Source organism: Phyllobates terribilis, unplaced genomic scaffold (assembly GCF_046119375.1).
Source record: "Phyllobates terribilis strain yellow unplaced genomic scaffold, ASM4611937v1 Scaffold_3__8_contigs__length_932513732, whole genome shotgun sequence".
Taxonomy (NCBI): Eukaryota; Metazoa; Chordata; class Amphibia; order Anura; family Dendrobatidae; genus Phyllobates; species Phyllobates terribilis.
Window position 1 is genome coordinate 15,667,039 of NW_027362763.1, and position 23,820 is coordinate 15,690,858.

Consider the following 23,820-nt stretch of genomic DNA (forward strand, 5'->3'; position numbering starts at 1 on the left):
GAGACATACGAGCCATGGTTCAGACAGTGGTAAGAGGAAGGAGACGCAGGAACCATAGCTCAAGACAGGGCATGGGGAAGGAGACGCAGGAACCACGGCTCAGATGGGGGCATGGGTGAGGAGACGTAAAGGCCACGATTCAAGGTGCCAGTCTACTCACGCTGATGAGCCACAATACAATGAGCTGCCAATAGCTTCAGAGACGGCACCTCAAACAGAGCCTGGTGGAAGAGCAGCTCCCGGGCGGTGGGACGTTTACTGGGGTCCATCTCCAGACACTTCTGGATGAATTCCTACCATAAAGTGACACAAGTAGATGAGGTCACAGTGAAAACAAGGCGCTTCGTAGACCTCTTAACACGCACACAGCTGAGGACATCCTCTTCCAGTTATCATACAACCACAACATGGAGGAATGGCGTACTGTCACCGGAGGCGGCGGCCATCCCAGTGTACACCCCCACAATCCCTACAGAACTCCAAATTCATCATAAGACCATGCAGGGGAACATGGGGATACTCACCCTCTGTAGGGGGTCCTCCAAAGACTGGATCGCATTGTTTATTGCCTCCTGGGGGACGAATGACGACTCTCCGTTTCCTTGGATCTCTAGAACTGCCATCTGCAGACACAAAGGCCACAGTTAGGACTCAACGCACATGCCATATCGGAGAATCACTAGAGATTATATCTACAGCAGCACCTATCAGACCGCTCAGGATACCCGCGCCTCTACTCCTCCAGTTATCATCTCACCTCCAGGGCACACATCCCGAATGAGTAGATGTCCACAGCAGTTGTCACATTTGTCACCTCTGTAACATAAGAGACATCAGTCACAATGCTGAACATAACCTCATCAACGAACCGGACCCAGTCCCATACTCCCAAAGCAATATCACATGCTGAGCCGGCCCAATGGCCAATTACCTCCATATTCAGGTGCAAAGAAGTGCAGGTTCTTCTGCTCCTCCCGACAGGTCTTCACGTGGTTGTTGATGGTGTCTGGTGCCACTGGAAAAGGAATAAAAGATTTCAACCACCACCCGAAACCAGTAACATACAGGAAACGCATAGGCATCGAGGAATGAGAACCCAGATGAGCCTGCGCGGGAGACCGAAATCATGACTGTCCCCTCACAGCCATCAGGCAACCAAATCACAGTCCATGTACATACACTACCCCACCACAGGGCAAAAATCACCAAACAGCAAGGTGACCCAAGGGGACTACAGGCAGTGACGCAACACAGAAGGCCATAAGGTCACTTAGTGGCCACAGATACACAGGAAGCCCGAGATAGCCAACTGAAGACCACTTGTGTCCATCGTGGTTATGAGGGAACCAGGTGGGGTCACCACAGAGAGGTGAGGCCCTAAATGGTCACTGACGTTTTTTATAGATTTCACATAGTTACTGGTGACCCCACCACAGATATGAAGTCATTAATGGTCACAGACATCACCTAAAGACCACTTGTGCTCATTATGGCCATGGTTGGTTATCATACTTGTGCAGGTCCCTGTAGGCAATCACTCTGGGGTTAGCGCCTGCTGATAATTGGGACTGTAAAGTTACAGAAGGTCTTGGGTCTGGGATAAAGTCAGACTTTAATATAGAAGTTATAAATAAACTCCAGTGTTTAACATGGGGTCTCCGCATCTCCCCGAGCAGAACCCCTTCCCAGTAACCACCTCGGAGCAGAACTCAAATAAGGAGAATGGACAGTAGTGGACCGCGATGAGGAGAGGTGAACGCTACGTAGCATTACCGTCCAGCCTGCTGGAGCAGACATGGGCGGACGACATGGGCTTCATAATACTGGGAGGGGGTTATCCGAGGAGAAAGGAACGAGAAATCCTGAGCAAACCTGAAGAGCAGAGAGATTCTGGATCAACGTAATGCTGTTGTTATGTCCGGTTGCAACCGAAAAAGACTATGTGACCAGGGGAGAAGCACTGACGGCACAGCATCAGCGAGACACTGCCGACACCAGACAGTAGGCGCTGCTGCCCTCCACCTATACATCATGAAGGTCAGCAGCGGCTTCACACCCAAAGCTCACATGCTCCATAATCAAAAAAGTCTTCTGTGCTCCAAAATATGACTCAAAGTCACTTTAGAATTCACACCCCAACCCGGCGAACAAAATAATGGGGCCGGAAAACCTCCAGTCACATCACGGGAGAACCAACCACTACTCCAATCATCAGGAGCCCTATGACTGGAGCATCTCAACGCGAGCACCCATAGAGTACAAACTCAATGGGCCGATGATTCGCTTCCATGTCTCCTAACAGTGGTTACTCTGGAGGACTGATCACCATCCATACATCGAAGGTGCCAGTACAAAATATGGAGGCAACAGCAATGCCCGATATGCACCATGCGGGGCAAACCAGTCCCACCATATAGCAGCAATCAATCATTCACCCCACTGTACATGCGGGTTATCAGTACCATTTCCAAACTTTCTGCAATAAACCAATGAAGAACAATGTAAATACCTGATCAGCAGTAATATAAGAGATGGTTCTCCTAATTCACCACAAATGCCAGCATTACTGACTGATGAAGCCTCAGGATTATTGACCGACCCTTCTGGCTACGCATCACATCTGCAGCTGGACAGAACGGCCAGATTCCTAAGGCATTTCACGCCAGTCCTCGTGGACAGATCACTATTATTGGCTTCGCTGAAGAAGTCTTCTTCACATACAAAGATTTTCTATGGGGTTCAAGTCAGACAACTGATGGCCCCTCCAGAATCTTCCAGGACTTCTCCCACTACCACACCTTGGTGGTCCGAGGTGCTGGGATCATTGTCCAGCTAGAATGTCTAATGATGCCGGAGCTTCAGCTCCACACAGAAGGCAAGATGTTCTCCTATCATTCCCTGATACCTGATTAAATGCATCTTCTCCTCGACACGCTGCAGGTTTCAAGAGTCAGGACATTCACAGCGTCTCCACCATGCCTCACTGTAGAGACCACCGAGCCCCCGCCGCGCTTCACTGTAGAGGCCACCGAGCCCCCGCCGCGCTTCACTGTAGAGGCCACCGAGCCCCCGCCGCGCTTCACTGTAGAGGCCAACGAGCCCCCGCCGCGCTTCACTGTAGAGGCCAACGAGCCCCCGCCGCGCTTCACTGTAGAGGCCAACGAGCCCCCGCCGCACTTCACTGTAGAGGCCAACGAGCCCCCGCCGCGCTTCACTGTAGAGGCCAACGAGCCCCCGCCGCGCTTCACTGTAGAGGCCAACGAGCCCCCGCCGCGCTTCACTGTAGAGGCCAACGAGCCCCCGCCGCGCTTCACTGTAGAGGCCAACGAGCCCCCGCCGCGCTTCACTGTAGAGGCCAACGAGCCCCCGCCGCGCTTCACTGTAGAGGCCAACGAGCCCCCGCCGCGCTTCACTGTAGAGGCCAACGAGCCCCCGCCGCACTTCACTGTAGAGGCCAACGAGCCCCCGCCGCACTTCACTGTAGAGGCCAACGAGCCCCCGCCGCACTTCACTGTAGAGGCCAACGAGCCCCCGCCGCACTTCACTGTAGAGGCCAACGAGCCCCCGCCGCACTTCACTGTAGAGGCCAACGAGCCCCCGCCGCACTTCACTGTAGAGGCCAACGAGCCCCCGCCGCACTTCACTGTAGAGGCCAACGAGCCCCCGCCGCGCTTCACTGTAGAGGCCACCGAGCCCCCGCCGCGCTTCACTGTAGAGGCCACCGAGCCCCCGCCGCGCTTCACTGTAGAGGCCACCGAGCCGCCGCCGCGCTTCACTGTAGAGGCCACCGAGCCGCCGCCACGCTTCACTGTAGAGGCCACCGAGCCCCCGCCGCGCTTCACTGTAAAGACCACCGAGCCCCTGCTGCGCTTCACTGTAGAGACCACTGAGCCCCCGCTGTGCTTCACTGTAGAGATCAACGAGCCCCCACTGTGCTTCACTGTAGACATCACTGAGCCCCCGCCATGCTTCACTGTAGACATCACTAAGCCCCCGCCATGCTTCACTGTAGACATCACTAAGCCCCCGCCATGCTTCACTGTAGACATCACTAAGCCCCAGCTATATGCCTGGAAAGTTCCAAGTGTTTTCAATTCTCAACAGAACAGAATCCCAGAACTTCTGTGGTTATTTCTATGGTTTGAGCACATTGGAGGAGACTTTTCTTGAGCTTTTGGGTCAGAAGAAGAGGTGTATGTTTTGGAGTTCGGGCACGAAGATCTTCAGCGTTTTGTAAACGCCTTACTGTACAAATTGAGGCTTCAGCTGCCACCAAATCTTCTCCAGGTCTTCAGGAGTCACTAACGCGTTTTTGAGCACCCGGCCTCTTCAGGAATCTGGTGGCAGCCAATGACAGCGTCCTCTCTGCCACATCCAGGTAGTGTAGCCGGTGTTACTTTGTGATCTATGCCTACAGCTGTATCTGAAGGAAAGTCACGGTGGCTCTGTGCAGGGAGCTCCTCTACTGACGACCTGGGAATTTCAGTGAACTGGAGATTATTACCCATGAGAAAGAGCGTAAGGTTCCAGAAGTGGTGTCTGACGATGCATCACGTCAGCAGAGGGTCCCATCAGCCAACATGGTCTATTCGCTCCTAAATAAGCTGGTCAAGAAGGGGGACTAATCGTGAGACTGCAGCAGTCCGTAAGATTTAGGAGAAACCAATTGGTATATTGGTTGTGTTCAGCGATTTACGGGCAGTGACTTTCCACAAATAATCAATGATATTCGGACACGGCAGCCGTCTGGACGTCATTTACTGAGGACTCTGTCAATGTGCAACCATGAGGTCACCACCATTACCTGAGAGCGAGCCTGCAGCGGGGCCCGCAGAGATCTCATCCCCCACCCATCCCGTCCCCAGCACAGAGCATCAATAAGCAAGCAGCGGAGGGGGAGCGTCAGGACCCCCCACCCACAAGCCCTGCAGCAGGAGGTGGAAATGCAATGAAGATGAGAAAGGGTTAAAGAGAAGCCATCTATGGGGACAGGGGACATGCACACATCGAGGGGCTCCTACATGCTACGGAGCTACAAAATTCAGCAGCAAACAAACCCGTAAAGGCGGCAGAGCTCCTGACCGGCCAAGTCAGAGAAAGGGTATGTGGCCTCGTACAAGCAATCCCACGGACCCCGGAGCTGCAATCACCCATGTAACCAGGACTGTCAGGAGGGAAGCCGCTCTCCAGAAAGGTCCCATAATGCTTCAGGAGGTCACATGGGCGAGTGCCACAAGCTGAACACAGATACAATGCAACGACAGAAACATCACAGAGCTGAAGAGTCGTCTCACCATTAGCAAAAATCCTATGAAAGACTGGTGTGGAGACAGAGCGGCCGAAGCAGGAGATAAAACGAGACAAGTCAATGAGTGGATGGAACGGCTGGGGGTGGAGGGAGCAGGTCATCAATACAAGAGGGGGACATGCACAGCCGCGCTCACACCAGACCGCCAGCCACGGGACCGCTGCACACACAGACTGGGCCCGGGGACCACCAAACCACCAGCCACGGGACCGCTACACACACAGACTGGGCCCGGGGACCACCAATCCGCCAGACACAGGGGACCGCCACACACACAGACTGGGCCCGGGGACCACCAAACCGCCAGACACAGGGGACCGCCACACACACAGACTGGGCCCGGGGACCACCAAACCATCAGCCACGGGACCGCTACACACACAGACTGGGCCCGGGGACCACCAAACCACCAGCCACGGGACCGCTACACACACAGACTGGGCCCGGGGACCGCTACACACACGCAGACTGGGCCCGGGGACCACCAAACCGCCAGACACAGGGGACCGCCACACACACAGACTGGGCCCGGGGACCACCAAACCACCAGCCACGGGACCGCTACACACACAGACTGGGCCCGGGGACCACCAAACCACCAGCCACGGGACCGCTACACACACAGACTGGGCCCGGGGACCACCAAACCACCAGCCACGGGACCGCTACACACACAGACTGGGCCCGGGGACCACCAAACCACCAGCCACGGGACCGCTACACACACAGACTGGGCCCGGGGACCACCAAACCGCCAGACACAGGGGACCGCCACACACACAGACTGGGCCCGGGGACCACCAAACCATCAGCCACGGGACCGCTACACACACAGACTGGGCCCGGGGACCACCAAACCACCAGCCACGGGACCGATACACACACAGACTGGGCCCGGGGACCACCAAACCACCAGCCACGGGACCGCTACACACACAGACTGGGCCCGGGGACCACCAAACCACCAGCCACGGGACCGATACACACACACACACAGACTGGGCCCGGGGACCACCAAACCACCAGCCACGGGACCGCTACACACACAGACTGGGCCCGGGGACCACCAAACCACCAGCCACGGAACCGATACACACACACACAGACTGGGCCCGAGGACCGCTGCACACACAGACTGGGCCCGGGGACCACCAGACCGCCAGCCACGGGACCGCTGCACACACAGACTGGGCCCGGGGACCACCAAACCACCAGCCACGGGACCGCTACACACACAGACTGGGCCCGGGGACCACCAAACCGCCAGACACAGGGGACCGCCACACACACAGACTGGGCCCGGGGACCACCAAACCATCAGCCACGGGACCGCTACACACACAGACTGGGCCCGGGGACCACCAAACCATCAGCCACGGGACCGCTACACACACAGACTGGGCCCGGGGACCACCAAACCACCAGCCACGGGACCGCTGCACACACAGACTGGGCCCGGGGACCACCAAACCACCAGCCATGGGACCGCTACACACACAGACTGGGCCCGGGGACCACCAAACCACCAGCCACGGGACCGCTACACACACAGACTGGGCCCGGGGACCACCAAACCACCAGCCACGGGACCGCTACACACACAGACTGGGCCCGAGGACCGCTACACACACGCAGACTGGGCCCGGGGACCACCAAACCACCAGCCACGGGACCGCTGCACACACAGACTGGGCTCGGGGACCACCAAACCACCAGCCACGGGACCGCTACACACACAGACTGGGCCCGGGGACCACCAAACCACCAGCCACGGCACAGCTACACACACAGACTGGGCCCGAGGACCGCTACACACAAGCAGACTGGGCCCGGGGATCACCAAACCGCCAGACACAGGGGACCGCTACACACAGACTGGGCCTGGGGACCACCAAACCACCAGCCACGGGACGGCTACACACACAGACTGGGCCCGAGGACCGCTACACACACGCAGACTGGGCCCGGGGACCACCAAACCGCCAGACACAGGGGACCGCCACACACACAGACTGGGCCGGGAGACCACCAAACCACCAGCCACGGGACCGCTACACACACACAGACTGGGCCCGGGGACTGCTGCACACACACACAGACTGGGCCCGGGGACCGCTACACACACACACAGACTGGGCCCGGGGACCACCAAACCGGCAGACACAGGGGACCGTCACACACACACAGACTGGGCCGGGAGACCACCAAACCACCAGCCACGGGACCGCTACACACACACAGACTGGGCCCGAGGACCGCTGCACACACGCAGACTGGGCCCGAGGACCTCCACACACACGTAGACTGGGCCCGAGGACCACCAAACCGCCAGACACAAGGGACCGCTACACCCACAGACTGGGCCCGGGGACCACCAGACCGCCAGCCACGGGACAACTGCACACACACAGACTGGGCCCGAGGACCGCTGCACACACGCACACAGACTGGGCCCGGGGACCGCTACACACGCGCACACAGACTGGGCCCGGGGACCGCTACACACGCGCACACAGACTGGGCCCGGGGACCGCTACACACGCGCACACAGACTGGGCCCGGGGACCGCTACACACGCGCACACAGACTGGGCCCGGGGACCGCTACACACGCGCACACAGACTGGGCCCGGGGACCGCTACACACGCGCACACAGACTGGGCCCGGGGACCGCTACACACGCGCACACAGACTGGGCCCGGGGACCGCTACACACGCGCACACAGACTGGGCCCGGGGACCGCTACACACGCGCACACAGACTGGGCCCGGGGACCGCTACACACGCGCACACAGACTGGGCCCGGGGACCGCTACACACGCGCACACAGACTGGGCCCGGGGACCGCTACACACGCGCACACAGACTGGGCCCGGGGACCGCTACACACGCGCACACAGACTGGGCCCGGGGACCGCTACACACGCGCACACAGACTGGGCCCGGGGACCGCTACACACGCGCACACAGACTGGGCCCGGGGACCGCTACACACGCGCACACAGACTGGGCCCGGGGACCGCTACACACGCGCACACAGACTGGGCCCGGGGACCGCTACACACGCGCACACAGACTGGGCCCGGGGACCGCTACACACGCGCACACAGACTGGGCCCGGGGACCGCTACACACGCGCACACAGACTGGGCCCGGGGACCGCTACACACGCGCACACAGACTGGGCCCGGGGACCGCTACACACGCGCACACAGACTGGGCCCGGGGACCGCTACACACGCGCACACAGACTGGGCCCGGGGACCGCTACACACGCGCACACAGACTGGGCCCGGGGACCGCTACACACGCGCACACAGACTGGGCCCGGGGACCGCTACACACGCGCACACAGACTGGGCCCGGGGACCGCTACACACGCGCACACAGACTGGGCCCGGGGACCGCTACACACGCGCACACAGACTGGGCCCGGGGACCGCTACACACGCGCACACAGACTGGGCCCGGGGACCGCTACACACGCGCACACAGACTGGGCCCGGGGACCGCTACACACGCGCACACAGACTGGGCCCGGGGACCGCTACACACGCGCACACAGACTGGGCCCGGGGACCGCTACACACGCGCACACAGACTGGGCCCGGGGACCGCTACACACGCGCACACAGACTGGGCCCGGGGACCGCTACACACGCGCACACAGACTGGGCCCGGGGACCGCTACACACGCGCACACAGACTGGGCCCGGGGACCGCTACACACGCGCACACAGACTGGGCCCGGGGACCGCTACACACGCGCACACAGACTGGGCCCGGGGACCGCTACACACGCGCACACAGACTGGGCCCGGGGACCGCTACACACGCGCACACAGACTGGGCCCGGGGACCGCTACACACGCGCACACAGACTGGGCCCGGGGACCGCTACACACGCGCACACAGACTGGGCCCGGGGACCGCTACACACGCGCACACAGACTGGGCCCGGGGACCGCTACACACGCGCACACAGACTGGGCCCGGGGACCGCTACACACGCGCACACAGACTGGGCCCGGGGACCGCTACACACGCGCACACAGACTGGGCCCGGGGACCGCTACACACACACAGACTGGGCCCGGGGACCGCTACACACGCGCACACAGACTGGGCCCGGGGACCGCTACACACGCGCACACAGACTGGGCCCGGGGACCGCTACACACGCGCACACAGACTGGGCCCGGGGACCGCTACACACGCGCACACAGACTGGGCCCGGGGACCGCTACACACGCGCACACAGACTGGGCCCGGGGACCGCTACACACGCGCACACAGACTGGGCCCGGGGACCGCTACACACGCGCACACAGACTGGGCCCGGGGACCGCTACACACACACAGACTGGGCCCGGGGACCGCTACACACACACAGACTGGGCCCGGGGACCGCTACACACACACAGACTGGGCCCGGGGACCGCTACACACACACAGACTGGGCCCGGGGACCGCTACACACACACACAGACTGGGCCCGGGGACCGCTACACACACACACAGACTGGGCCCGGGGACCGCTACACACACACAGACTGGACCCGGGGACCGCTACACACACACACAGACTGGGCCCGGGGACCGCTACACACACCTAGACTGGGCCCGAGGACCACTGCATGCACACAGACAGGGCCCGAGGACCACCAAACCGCCAGACCCAGGGGACCGCTACACACACAGACTGGGCCCGGAGACCACCAAACCACCAGCCACAGTGGACCGCTACACACACACAGACTGGGCCCAGGGACCGCTACACACACACAGACTGGGCCCGAGTACCGCTGCACACACACAGACTGGGCCCGAGGACCACCAAATCGCCAGCCACGGGACCGCTACACACACACAGACTGGGCCCGGGGACCACCAGACCGCCAGCCACGGGACCGCTACACACACACAGACTGGGCCCGGGGACCGCTACACACACACAGACTGGGCCCGGGGACCGCTACACACACACAGACTGGGCCCGGGGACCGCTACACACACACAGACTGGGCCCGGGGACCGCTACACACACACAGACTGGGCCCGGGGACCGCTACACACACACAGACTGGGCCCGGGGACCGCTACACACACACAGACTGGGCCCGGGGACCGCTACACACACACAGACTGGGCCCGGGGACCGCTACACACACACAGACTGGGCCCGGGGACCGCTACACACACACAGACTGGGCCCGGGGACCGCCACACACACACAGACTGGGCCCGGGGACCGCTACACACACACAGACTGGGCCCGGGGACCGCTACACACACACACAGACTGGGCCCAAGGACCGCTGCACGCACACACAGACAGGGCCCGGGGACCACCAAACCGCCAGACACAGGGGACCGCTACACACACACAGACTGGGCCCGAGGACCACCAAACCGCCAGCCACGGGACCGCTACACACACAGACTGGGCCCGGATACCACCAAACCGCCTGACACAGGGGACCGCTACACACACACACACAGACTGGGCCCGAGGACCGCTACACACACAGACTAGGCCCGGGGACCACCAAACCGCCAGCCACAGGGCCCGGGGACCGCTGCACACACACAGACTGGGCCCGAGGACCGCTACACACACAGACTGGGCCCAAGGACCACCAAACCGTCAAACACAGGGGACCGCAACACACACACAGACTGGGCCCGGAGACCGCTGCACACACAGACTGGGCCCAAGGACCACCAAACCGCCAGACACAGGGGACCGCTACACACACACACACACACACACACACACTGGGCCCGGGGACCGCTGCACACACACAGACTGGGCCAGGGGACCACCAAACCGCCAGCCACAGGGCCCGGGGACCGCTGCGCACACACAGACTGGGCCCGCGGACCAAAAAACCACCAGACACAGGGGACCGCTACACACACACAGACTGGGCCCGAGGACCACCAAACCGCCAGACACAGGGGACCGCTACACACACAGACTGGGCGAGAGGACCACTACACACACACAGACTGGGCCGGGGAACCACCAAAACCAGACACAGGGGACCACTACACACAAAGACTGGGCCCAAGGACCACTACACACACACAGACTGGGTCCGAGGACCACCAAACCACCAGCCACAGGGGACGGCTACACACACAGACTGGGCCCGGGGACCACCAGCCACGGGACCGCTACACACACACAGACTGGGCCCGAGGACCACCAAACCGCCAGCCACAGGGGACGGCTACACACACAGACTGGGCCCGGGGACCACCAAACCGCCAGACACAGGGGACCGCTACACACAGACACAGACTGGGCCGGGGACCGCTACACACACACAGACTGGGTCCGAGGACCACCAAACCGCCAGACACAGGGAACCGCTACACACACAAAGACTGGGCCCGAGGACCACCAAACCGCCAGACACAGGGGACCGCTACACACACACAGACTGGGTCCGGGGACCACAACACACACACAGACTGGGTCCGGGGACCACCAAACCGCCAGCCACAGGGATCGGGGACCGCTACACACAAACAGACAGACTGGGCCCGGTGACCACCAAACTGCCAGCCACAGGGCCCGGGGACCGCTACACACACGCAGACAGGGCCCGGGGACCACCAAACCGCGAGACACAGTGCCTAGGACCACTACACACACACACAAACTGGGCCCAGGGACCGCTGCACCCATGCACATACACAGGGCCCGGGGACCAACACACACAAAGGCCCGTGGACCGCTGCACCCGTGCACTCACACAAGGCTCGGGGCAGCACACACTTCTTTCTCTCCCCCCAGTAAGGGCAGCAGCAGTACACATTCCTTTCCCTATGAGCAGCAGTACACACTCCTTCCCCTCCTCCCCCCAGGAGCAGCAGCAGTACACACTCCTTCCCCTCCTCCCCCCAGGAGTAGCAGCAGTACACACTCCTTCCCCTCCTCCCCCCAGGAGCAGCAGCGGTACACACTCCTTCCCCTCCTCCCCCCAGGAGCAGCAGCAGTACACACTCCTTCCCCTCCTCCCCCCAGGGGCAGCAGCGGTACACACTCCTTCCCCTCCTCCCCCCAGGAGCAGCAGCGGTACACACTCCTTCCCCTCCTCCCCCCAGGAGCAGCAGCGGTACACACTCCTTCCCCTCCTCCTCCCAAGAGCAGCAGCGGTACACACTCCTTCCCCTCCTCCCCCCAGGAGCAGCAGCGGTACACACTACTTCCCCTCCTACCCCCAGGAGCAGCAGCGGTACACACTCCTTCCCCTCCTCCCCCCAGGAGCAGCAGCAGTACACAATCCTTCCCCTAGGAACAGCAGCAGTACACACTCCTTCCCCTCCTCCTCCCAGGAGCAGCAGCGGTCCACACTCCTTCCCCTCCTCCCCCCAGGAGCAGCAGCAGTACACACTACTTCCCCTCCTACCCCCAGGAGCAGCAGCGGTACACACTCCTTCCCCTCCTCCTCTCAGGAACAGCAGCGGTACACACTCCTTCCCCTCCTCCTCCCAGGAGCAGCAGCGGTACACACTCCTTCCCCTCCTCATCCCAGGAGCAGCAGCGGTACACACTCCTTCCCCTCCTCCTCCCAGGAGCAGCAGCAGTACACACTCCTTCCCCTCCTCCTCCCAGGAGCAGCAGCAGCAGTACACACTCCTTCCCCTCCTCCTCCCAGGAGCAGCAGCAGCAGCAGTACACACTCCTTCCCCTCCTCCTCCCAGGAGCAGCAGCAGCAGTACACACTCCTTCCCCTCCTCCTCCCAGGAGCAGCAGCAGTACACACTACTTCCCCTCCTACCCCCAGGAGCAGCAGCGGTACACACTCCTTCCCCTCCTCCTCTCAGGAACAGCAGCGGTACACACTCCTTCCCCTCCTCCTCCCTGGAGCAGCAGCGGTACACACTCCTTCCCCTCCTCATCCCAGGAGCAGCAGCGGTACACACTCCTTCCCCTCCTCCTCCCAGGAGCAGCAGCAGTACACACTCCTTCCCCTCCTCCTCCCAGGAGCAGCAGCAGCAGTACACACTCCTTCCCCTCCTCCTCCCGGGAGCAGCAGCAGTACACACTCCTTCCCCTCCTCCTCCCAGGAGCAGCAGCAGTACACACTCCTTCCCCTCCTCCTCCCAGGAGCAGCAGCAGTACACACTCCTTCCCCTCCTCCTCCCAGGAGCAGCAGCAGTACACACTCCTTCCCCTCCTCCTCCCAGGAGCAGCAGCAGTACACACTCCTTCCCCTCCGCCTCCCAGGAGCAGCAGCAGTACACACTCCTTCCCCTCCTCCTCCCAGGAGCAGCAGCAGTACACACTCCTTCCCCTCCTCCCCCCAGGAGCAGCAGCAGTACACACTCCTTCCCCTCCTCCTCCTCCTCCCAGGAGCAGCAGCAGTACACACTCCTTCCCCTCCTCCTCCCAGGAGCAGTACACACTCCTTCCCCTCCTCCTCCCAGGAGCAGTACACACTCCTTCCCCTCCTCCTCCCAGGAGCAGCAGCAGTACACACTCCTTCCCCTCCTCCTCCCAGGAGCAGCAGCAGTACACACTCCTTCCCCTCCTCCAAGGAGCAGCAGCAGTACACAATCCTTCCCCTAGGAACAGCAGCAGTACACACTCCTTCCCCTCCTCCTCCCAGGAGCAGCAGCGGTCCACACTCCTTCCCCTCCTCCCCCCAGGAGCAGCAGCAGTACACACTACTTCCCCTCCTCCTCCCAGGAGCAGCAGCAGTACACAATACTTTCCCTCCTCCTCCCAGGAGCAGCAGCAGTACACACTCCTTCTCCTCCTCCCCCCAGGAGCAGCAGCGGTACACACTCCTTCCCCTCCTCCCCCCAGGTGCAGCAGAAGTACACACTCCTTCCCCTCCTCCCCCCAGGAGCAGCAGCGGTACACACTCCTTCCCCTCCTTCTCCCAGGAGCAGCAGCAGTACACACTCCTTCCACTCCTCCTCCCAGGAGCAGCAACAGTACACACTCCTTCCCCTCCTCCTCCTCCGAGTAGCAGCAGTACACACTCCTTCCCCTCGTCCCAGGAGCAGCAGCGGTACACACTCCTTCCCCTCGTCCCCCCAGGAGCAGAAGTAGTACACACTCCTTCCCCTCCTCCCCCCAGGAGCAGAAGTAGTACACACTCCTTCCCCTCCTCCCCCCAGGAGCAGAAGCAGTACACACTCCTTCCCCTCCTCCTCCCATCAGCAGCAGCAGTACACACTCCTTCCCTTCCTCCCAGGAGCAGCAGCAGTACACACTCCTTCCCCTCCTAATCCCAGGAGTGGCAGCAGTACACACTCCTTCCCCTCCTCCTCCCAAGAGTAGCAGTAGTACACACTCCTTCCCTTCCTCCCAGGAGCAGCAACAGTACACACTCCTTCCCCTAGGAGCAGCAGCAGTACACACTCCTTCCCCTGGGAGCAGCAGTACACACTCCTTCCCCTCCTCCCCCGAGGAGCAGCAGCAGTACACACTCCTTCCCCTCCTCCTCCCAGGAGTAGCAGCAGCACACACTCCTTCCCCTCCTCCTCCCAGGAGTAGCAGCAGCACACACTCCTTCCCCTAGGAACAGCAGCAGTACACACTCCTTCCCCTCCTCCTCCCAGGAGAAGCAGCAGTACACACTCCTTCCCCTGCTCCTCCCAGGAGCAGAAGTGGTACACACTCCTTCCCCTCCTCCTCCCAGGAGTAGCAGTGGTACACACTCCTTCCCCTCCTCCTCGCAGGAGTAGCAGCAGTACACACTGCTTCCCTTCCTCCCAGGAGCAGTACACACTGCTTCCCTTCCTCCCAGGAGCAGTACACACTGCTTCCCTTCCTCCCAGGAGCAGTACACACTGCTTCCCTTCCTCCCAGGAGCAGTACACACTGCTTCCCTTCCTCCCAGGAGCAGTACACACTGCTTCCCTTCCTCCCAGGAGCAGTACACACTCCTTCCCTTGCTCCCAGGAGCAGCAGCAGTACACACACCTTCCCCTAGGAGCAGCAGTACACACTCCTTCCCCTCCTCCCCCCAGGAACAGAAGCAGTACACACTCATTCCCCTCCTACCCCCCAGGAGCAGCACACACTCCTTCCCCTCCTCCCCCCAGGAACAGAAGCAGTACACACTCCTTCCCCTACTACCCACCCAGGAACAGAAGCAGTACACACTCCTTCCCCTCCTACCCCCCCAGGAACAGAAGCAGTACACACTCCTTCCCCTCCTTCCCCTAGGAGCAGCAGCAGTACACACTCCTTCCCCTCCTTCCCCTAGGAGCAGCAGCAGTACACACTCCTTCCCCTAGGAGCGGCAGCAGTACACGCTCCTTCCCCTCCTCCTCCCAGGAGCAGCAGCAGTACACACTCCTTCCCCTCCCCCCCCCCAGGAACAGCAGCAGTACACACTCCTTCCCCTCCTCCCCCCAGGAGCAGCAGCAGTACACACTCCTTCCCCTCCTCCCCCCAGGAGCAGCAGTACACACTCCTTCCCCTCCTCCTCCCAGGAGCAGCAGCGGTACACACTCCTTCCCCTCCTCCCCCCCAGGAGCAGCAGCGGTAAACACTCCTTCCCCTCCTCCCCCCCCAGGAGAAGCAGCGGTAAACACTCCTTCCCCTCTTCCCCCCAGGAGCAGCAGCAGTACACACTCCTTCCCCTCCTCCTCCCAGGAGCAGCAGCGGTACACACTCCTTCCCCTCCTCCCCCCAGGAGCAGCAGCAGCACACACTCCTTCCCCTCCTCCCCCCAGGAGCAGCAGCAGCACACACTCCTTCCCCTCCTCCCCCCAGGTGCAGCAGAAGTACACACTCCTTCCCCTCCTCCCCCCAGGAGCAGCAGCGGTACACACTCCTTCCCCTCCTTCTCCCAGGAGCAGCAGCAGTACACACTCCTTCCACTCCTCCTCCCAGGAGCAGCAACAGTACACACTCCTTCCCCTCCTCCTCCTCCGAGTAGCAGCAGTACACACTCCTTCCCCTCGTCCCAGGAGCAGCAGCGGTACACACTCCTTCCCCTCCTCCCCCCAGGAGCAGAAGTAGTACACACTCCTTCCCCTCCTCCCCCCAGGAGCAGAAGTAGTACACACTCCTTCCCCTCCTCCCCCCAGGAGCAGAAGCAGTACACACTCCTTCCCCTCCTCCTCCCATCAGCAGCAGCAGTACACACTCCTTCCCTTCCTCCCAGGAGCAGCAGCAGTACACACTCCTTCCCCTCCTAATCCCAGGAGTGGCAGCAGTACACACTCCTTCCCCTCCTCCTCCCAAGAGTAGCAGTAGTACACACTCCTTCCCTTCCTCCCAGGAGCAGCAACAGTACACACTCCTTCCCCTAGGAGCAGCAGCAGTACACACTCCTTCCCCTAGGAGCAGCAGTACACACTCCTTCCCCTCCTCCCCCGAGGAGCAGCAGCAGTACACACTCCTTCCCCTCCTCCTCCCAGGAGTAGCAGCAGCACACACTCCTTCCCCTCCTCCTCCCAGGAGTAGCAGCAGCACACACTCCTTCCCCTAGGAACAGCAGCAGTACACACTCCTTCCCCTCCTCCTCCCAGGAGAAGCAGCAGTACACACTCCTTCCCCTGCTCCTCCCAGGAGCAGAAGTGGTACACACTCCTTCCCCTCCTCCTCCCAGGAGTAGCAGTGGTACACACTCCTTCCCCTCCTCCTCGCAGGAGTAGCAGCAGTACACACTGCTTCCCTTCCTCCCAGGAGCAGTACACACTGCTTCCCTTCCTCCCAGGAGCAATACACACTGCTTCCCTTCCTCCCAGGAGCAGTACACACTGCTTCCCTTCCTCCCAGGAGCAGTACACACTGCTTCCCTTCCTCCCAGGAGCAGTACACACTGCTTCCCTTGCTCCCAGGAGCAGTACACACTCCTTCCCTTGCTCCCAGGAGCAGCAGCAGTACACACACCTTCCCCTAGGAGCAGCAGTACACACTCCTTCCCCTCCTCCCCCCAGGAACAGAAGCAGTACACACTCATTCCCCTCCTACCCCCCAGGAGCAGCACACACTCCTTCCCCTCCTCCCCCCAGGAACAGAAGCAGTACACACTCCTTCCCCTACTACCCACCCAGGAACAGAAGCAGTACACACTCCTTCCCCTCCTACCCCCCCAGGAACAGAAGCAGTACACACTCCTTCCCCTCCTTCCCCCCCAGGAGCAGCAGCAGTACACACTCCTTCCCCTCCTTCCCCTAGGAGCAGCAGCAGTACACACTCCTTCCCCTCCTTCCCCTAGGAGCAGCAGCAGTACACACTCCTTCCCCTAGGAGCGGCAGCAGTACACACTCCTTCCCCTCCCCCCCCCCCAGGAACAGCAGCAGTACACACTCCTTCCCCTCCTCCCCCCAGGAGCAGCAGCAGTACACACTCCTTCCCCTCCTCCCCCCAGGAGCAGCAGCAGTACACACTCCTTCCCCTCCTCCCCCCAGGAGCAGCAGTACACACTCCTTCCCCTCCTCCTCCCAGGAGCAGCAGCGGTACACACTCCTTCCCCTCCTCCCCCCCAGGAGCAGCAGCGGTAAACACTCCTTCCCCTCCTCCCCCCCCAGGAGAAGCAGCGGTAAACACTCCTTCCCCTCCTCCCCCCCCAGGAGAAGCAGCGGTAAACACTCCTTCCCCTCTTCCCCCCAGGAGCAGCAGCGGTACACACTCCTTCCCCTCCTCCCCCCAGGAGCAGCAGCGGTACACACTCCTTCCCCTCCTCCCCCCAGGAGCAGCAGCAGCACACACTCCTTCCCCTCCTCCCTCCAGGAGCAGCAGCAGCAGCAGTACACACTCCTTCCCCTAGGAGCAGCAGCAGTACACACTCCTTCCCCTCCTCCCCCCAGGAGCAGCAGCAGTACACACTCCTTCCCCTCCTCCCCCCAGGAGCAGCAGCAGTACACACTCCTTCCACTAGGAACAGCAGCAGTACACACTCCTTCCCCTCGGAGTAGCAGCAGTACACACTGCTTCCCCTCGGAGTAGCAGCAGTACACACTCCTTCCCCTCCTCCTCCCAAGAGCAGCAGCGGTACACACTCCTTCCCCTCCTCTTCCCAGGAGCAGCAGCGGTACACACTCCTTCCCCTCCTCCCCCCAGGAGCAGCAGCGGTACACACTCCTTCCCCTCCTCCCCCCAGGAGCAGCAGAGGTACACACTCCTTCCCCTCCTCCCCCCAGGAGCAGCAGAGGTACACACTCCTTCCCCTCCTCCCCCCAGGAGCAGCGGTACACACTCCTTCCCCTTCTCCCCCCCAGGAGCAGCAGCAGTACACACTCCTTCCCCTAGGGGCAGCAGTACACACTCCTACCCCTCCTCCCCCCAGGAGCAGCAGCAGTACACACTCCTTCCCCTCCTCCTCCCAGGAGCAGCAGCAGTACACACTCCTACCCCTCCTCCCCCCCAGGAGCAGCAGCAGTACACACTCCTACCCCTCCTCCCCCCCAGGAGCAGCAGCAGAACACACTACTTCCCCTCCTCCCCCCAGCAGCAGCAGCAGTACACACTCCTTCCCCTCCTCCCCCCAGGAGCAGCAGCAGTACACACTCCTACCCCTCTTGCCCCCCAGGAGCAGCAGCAGTACACACTCCTACCCCTCCTCCCCCCCAGGAGCAGCAGCAGTACACACTCCTACCCCTCCTCCCCCCCAGGAGCAGCAGCAGTACACACTCCTTTCCCTCCTCCTCCCAGGAGCAGCAGCAGTACACACTCCTTCCCCTCCTTCCCCCAGGAGCAGCAGCAGTACACACTCCTTCCCCTAGGAGCAGCAGCACACACTCTTTCCCCTCCTCCCCCCAGGAGCAGCAGCGGTACACACTCCTTCCCCTCCTCCCCGCAGGAGCAGCAGCAGTACACACTCCTTCCCCTCCTCCTCCCCCCAGGAGCAGCAGCAGTACACACTCCTTCCCCTAGGAGCAGCAGCACACACTCTTTCCCCTCCTCCCCCCAGGAGCAGCAGCGGTACACACTCCTTCCCCTCCTCCTCCCAGGAGCAGCAGCAGTACACACTCCTTCCCCTCCTCCCCCCAGGAGCAGCAGCAGTACACACTCCTTCCCCTCCTCCCCCCAGGAGCAGCAGCAGTACACACTCCTTCCCCTCCTCCCCCCAGGAGCAGCAGCGGTACACACTCCTTCCCCTAGGAGCAGCAGCACACACTCTTTCCCCTCCTCCCCCCAGGAGCAGCAGCGGTACACACTCCTTCCCCTCCTCCTCCCAGGAGCAGCAGCAGTACACACTCCTTCCCCTCCTCCCCCCAGGAGCAGCAGCAGTACACACTCCTTCCCCTCCTCCCCCCAGGAGCAGCAGCAGTACACACTCCTTCCCCTCCTCCCCCCAGGAGCAGCAGCAGTACACACTCCTTCCCCTAGGAGCAGCAGCACACACTCTTTCCCCTCCTCCCTCCAGGAGCAGCAGCGGTACACACTCCTTCCCCTCCTCCCCCCAGGAGCAGCAGCGGTACACACTCCTTCCCCTCCTCCCCCCAGGAGCAGCAGCAGTACACACTCCTTCCCCTAGGAGCAGCAGCACACACTCCTTCCCCTCCTCCCCCCAGGAGCAGCAGCGGTACACACTCCTTCCCCTCCTCCTCCCAGGAGCAGCAGCAGTACACACTCCTTCCCCTCCTCCCCCCAGGAGCAGCAGCAGTACACACTCCTTCCCCTCCTCCCCCCAGGAGCAGCAGCAGTACACACTCCTTCCCCTCCTCCCCCCAGGAGCAGCAGCAGTACACACTCCTTCCCCTAGGAGCAGCAGCACACACTCTTTCCCCTCCTCCCCCCAGGAGCAGCAGCAGTACACACTCCTTACCCTCCTCTCAGGAGTGGCAGCAGCAGTACCATACATTTCTTCCCTTACACCCTCCACTCGCTGACAGCGGCGCACACACCCTCCACTCGCTGACAGCGGCGCACACACCCTCCACTCGCTGACAGCGGCGCACACACCCTCCACTCGCTGACAGCGGCGCACACACCCTCCACTCGCTGACAGCAGCACACACTGGCAGATGCGGACATACACGAGGTTGGAGGAGCTCAGGTTAGTGTCTGTGTCCTCAATGCCCTGCTTTGGTCTTTCTTTTTATCTCAGCACCCATTTATTGCAACATACAAGTGTTGTTAATACCGGCAGCTACAGAGCGGACATTAGTATTAAGGCCTGGCAGACGGATTACAGGTGTGAGCTACCACCAGAGTGTGAGCGGACACTTACCGGAGCCAATCTTGATGAGTCCATTGTGCTGAATGAAGATGGTGTCACAGGTCAGGTTTCCATGGATGATTGGAGGGTCACATGAGTGGAGGTAACTGTGGGGAAGAGAGACAAAAAGCTTACCACCCTCACAGCCGAGCTCAGGGTGGTACACACATACCATCACCCCAAACTGTAAAATTATACTATGCCCAACACAGGTCATCTACCACTATAACTTATACACCCTCACAGCCGAGCACAGGATGATACACAGTGACCGACACCTCCGGCTGTAATAGTATAATACTACACCCAACACGTCATCATCTACTACTATAACCTATACACCCTCACAGCCGAGCTCAGGGTGGTACACAGCGACCGACACCTCCAGCTGTAATAGTATAATACTACACCCAACACGTCACCATCTACTACTATAACCTATACACCCTCACAGCCGAGCACAGGATGATACACAGCAAACGACACCTCCAGCTGTAATAGTATAATACTACACCCAACACGTCACCATCTACTACTATAACCTATACACCCTCACAGCCGAGCACAGGATGATACACAGCAAATGACACCTCCAGCTGTAATAGTATAATACTACACCCAACACGTCACCATCTACTACTATAACCTACACACCCTCACAGCCGAGCACAGGGTGGTACACAGCGACCGACACCTCCAGCTGTAATAGTATAATACTACACCCAACACGTCACCATCTACCACTATAACCTATACACCCTCACAGCCGAGCGCAGGGTGGTACACAGCGACCGACACCTCCAGCTGTAATAGTATAATACTACACCCAACACGTCACCATCTACCACTATAACCTATACACCCTCACAGCCGAGCGCAGGGTGGTACACAGCGACCGACACCTCCAGCTGTAATAGTATAAAACTACACCCAACACGTCATCATCTACTACTATAACCTACACACCCTCACAGCCGAGCACAGGGTGGTACACACATACCATCACCCCAAACTGTAAAATTATACTATGCCCAACACAGGTCATCTACCACTATAACTTATACACCCTCACAGCCGAGCACAGGATGATACACAGTGACCGACACCTCCGGCTGTAATAGTATAATACTACACCCAACACGTCATCATCTACTACTATAACCTATACACCCTCACAGCCGAGCTCAGGGTGGTACACAGCGACCGACACCTCCAGCTGTAATAGTATAATACTACACCCAACACGTCACCATCTACTACTATAACCTATACACCCTCACAGCCGAGCACAGGATGATACACAGCAAATGACACCTCCAGCTGTAATAGTATAATACTACACCCAACACGTCACCATCTACCACTATAACCTATACACCCTCACAGCCGAGCTCAGGGTGGTACACAGCGACCGACACCTCCAGCTGTAATAGTATAATACTACACCCAACACGTCACCATCTACTACTATAACCTATACACCCTCACAGCCGAGCACAGGATGATACACAGCAAATGACACCTCCAGCTGTAATAGTATAATACTACACCCAACACGTCACCATCTACCACTATAACCTATACACCCTCACAGCCGAGCGCAGGGTGGTACACAGCGACCGACACCTCCAGCTGTAATAGTATAATACTACACCCAACACGTCACCATCTACCACTATAACCTATACACCCTCACAGCCGAGCGCAGGGTGGTACACAGCGACCGACACCTCCGGCTGTAATAGTATAATACTACACCCAACACGTCATCATCTACTACTATAACCTACACACCCTCACAGCCGAGCACAGGTTGGTACACAGCGACCGACACCTCCAGCTGTAATAGTATAATACTACACCCAACACGTCACCATCTACTACTATAACCTACACACCCTCACAGCCGAGCACAGGATGATACACAGCGACCGACACCTCCAGCTGTAATAGTATAATGCTACACCCAACACGTCACCATCTACTACTATAACCTATACACCCTCACAGCCGAGCACAGGATGGTACACAGCGACCGACACCTCCAGCTGTAATAGTATAATACTACACCCAACACGTCACCATCTACTACTATAACCTATACACCCTCACAGCCGAGCACAGGGTGGTACAGAGCGACCGACACCTCCAGCTGTAATAGTATAATATTACACCCAACACGTCACCATCTACTACTATAACCTACACACCCTCACAGCCGAGCACAGGGTGGTACACAGCGACCGACACCTCCAGCTGTAATAGTATAATGCTACACCCAACACGTCACCATCTACTACTATAACCTACACACCCTCACAGCCGAGCACAGGGTGGTACACAGCAAACGACACCTCCAGCTGTAATAGTATAATACTACACCCAACACGTCACCATCTACCACTATAACCTATACACCCTCACAGCCGAGCACAGGGTGGTACACAGCGACCGACACCTCCAGCTGTAATAGTATAATGCTACATCCAACACGTCACCATCTACTACTATAACCTACACACCCTCACAGCCGAGCACAGGGTGGTACACAGCGACCGACACCTCCAGCTGTAATAGTATAATACTACACCCAACACGTCACCATCTACTACTATAACCTACACACCCTCACAGCCGAGCACAGGGTGGTACACAGCGACCGACACCTCCAGCTGTAATAGTATAATACTACACCCAACACGTCACCATCTACCACTATAACCTATACACCCTCACAGCCGAGCACAGGGTGGTACACAGCGACCGACACCTCCAGCTGTAATAGTATAATGCTACACCCAACACGTCACCATCTACTACTATAACCTACACACCCTCACAGCCGAGCACAGGATGATACACAGCGACCGACACCTCCAGCTGTAATAGTATAATACTACACCCAACACGTCACCATCTACTACTATAACCTATACACCCTCACAGCCGAGCACAGGATGATACACAGCGACCGACACCTCCAGCTGTAATAGTATAATACTACACCCAACACGTCACCATCTACTACTATAACCTACACACCCTCACAGCCGAGCACAGGGTGGTACACAGCAAACGACACCTCCAGCTGTAATAGTATAATACTACACCCAACACGTCACCATCTACCACTATAACCTATACACCCTCATAGCCGAGCACAGGGTGGTACACAGCGACCGACACCTCCAGCTGTAATAGTATAATACTACACCCAACACGTCACCATCTACCACTATAACCTATACACCCTCATAGCCGAGCACAGGGTGGTACACAGCGACCGACACATCCAGCTGTAATAGTATAATGCTACACCCAACACGTCACCATCTACCACTATAACCTATACACCCTCATAGCCG

General features: G+C 59.7%; 1 protein-coding gene across 1 annotated transcript in view; it reads right to left on the reverse strand.

Moving 5' to 3' along the window:
- The window catches only part of NRBP1 (nuclear receptor binding protein 1), a 78,962-nt gene that overhangs the window by 41,794 nt on the left and 13,348 nt on the right, over nt 1-23,820 (reverse strand). Inside the window, 6 exon segments of the mRNA XM_073673699.1 lie at nt 161-293; nt 525-623; nt 758-816; nt 932-1,015; nt 5,295-5,318; nt 20,468-20,562. Coding sequence (XP_073529800.1) covers nt 161-293; nt 525-623; nt 758-816; nt 932-1,015; nt 5,295-5,318; nt 20,468-20,562 — 494 coding nt within the window.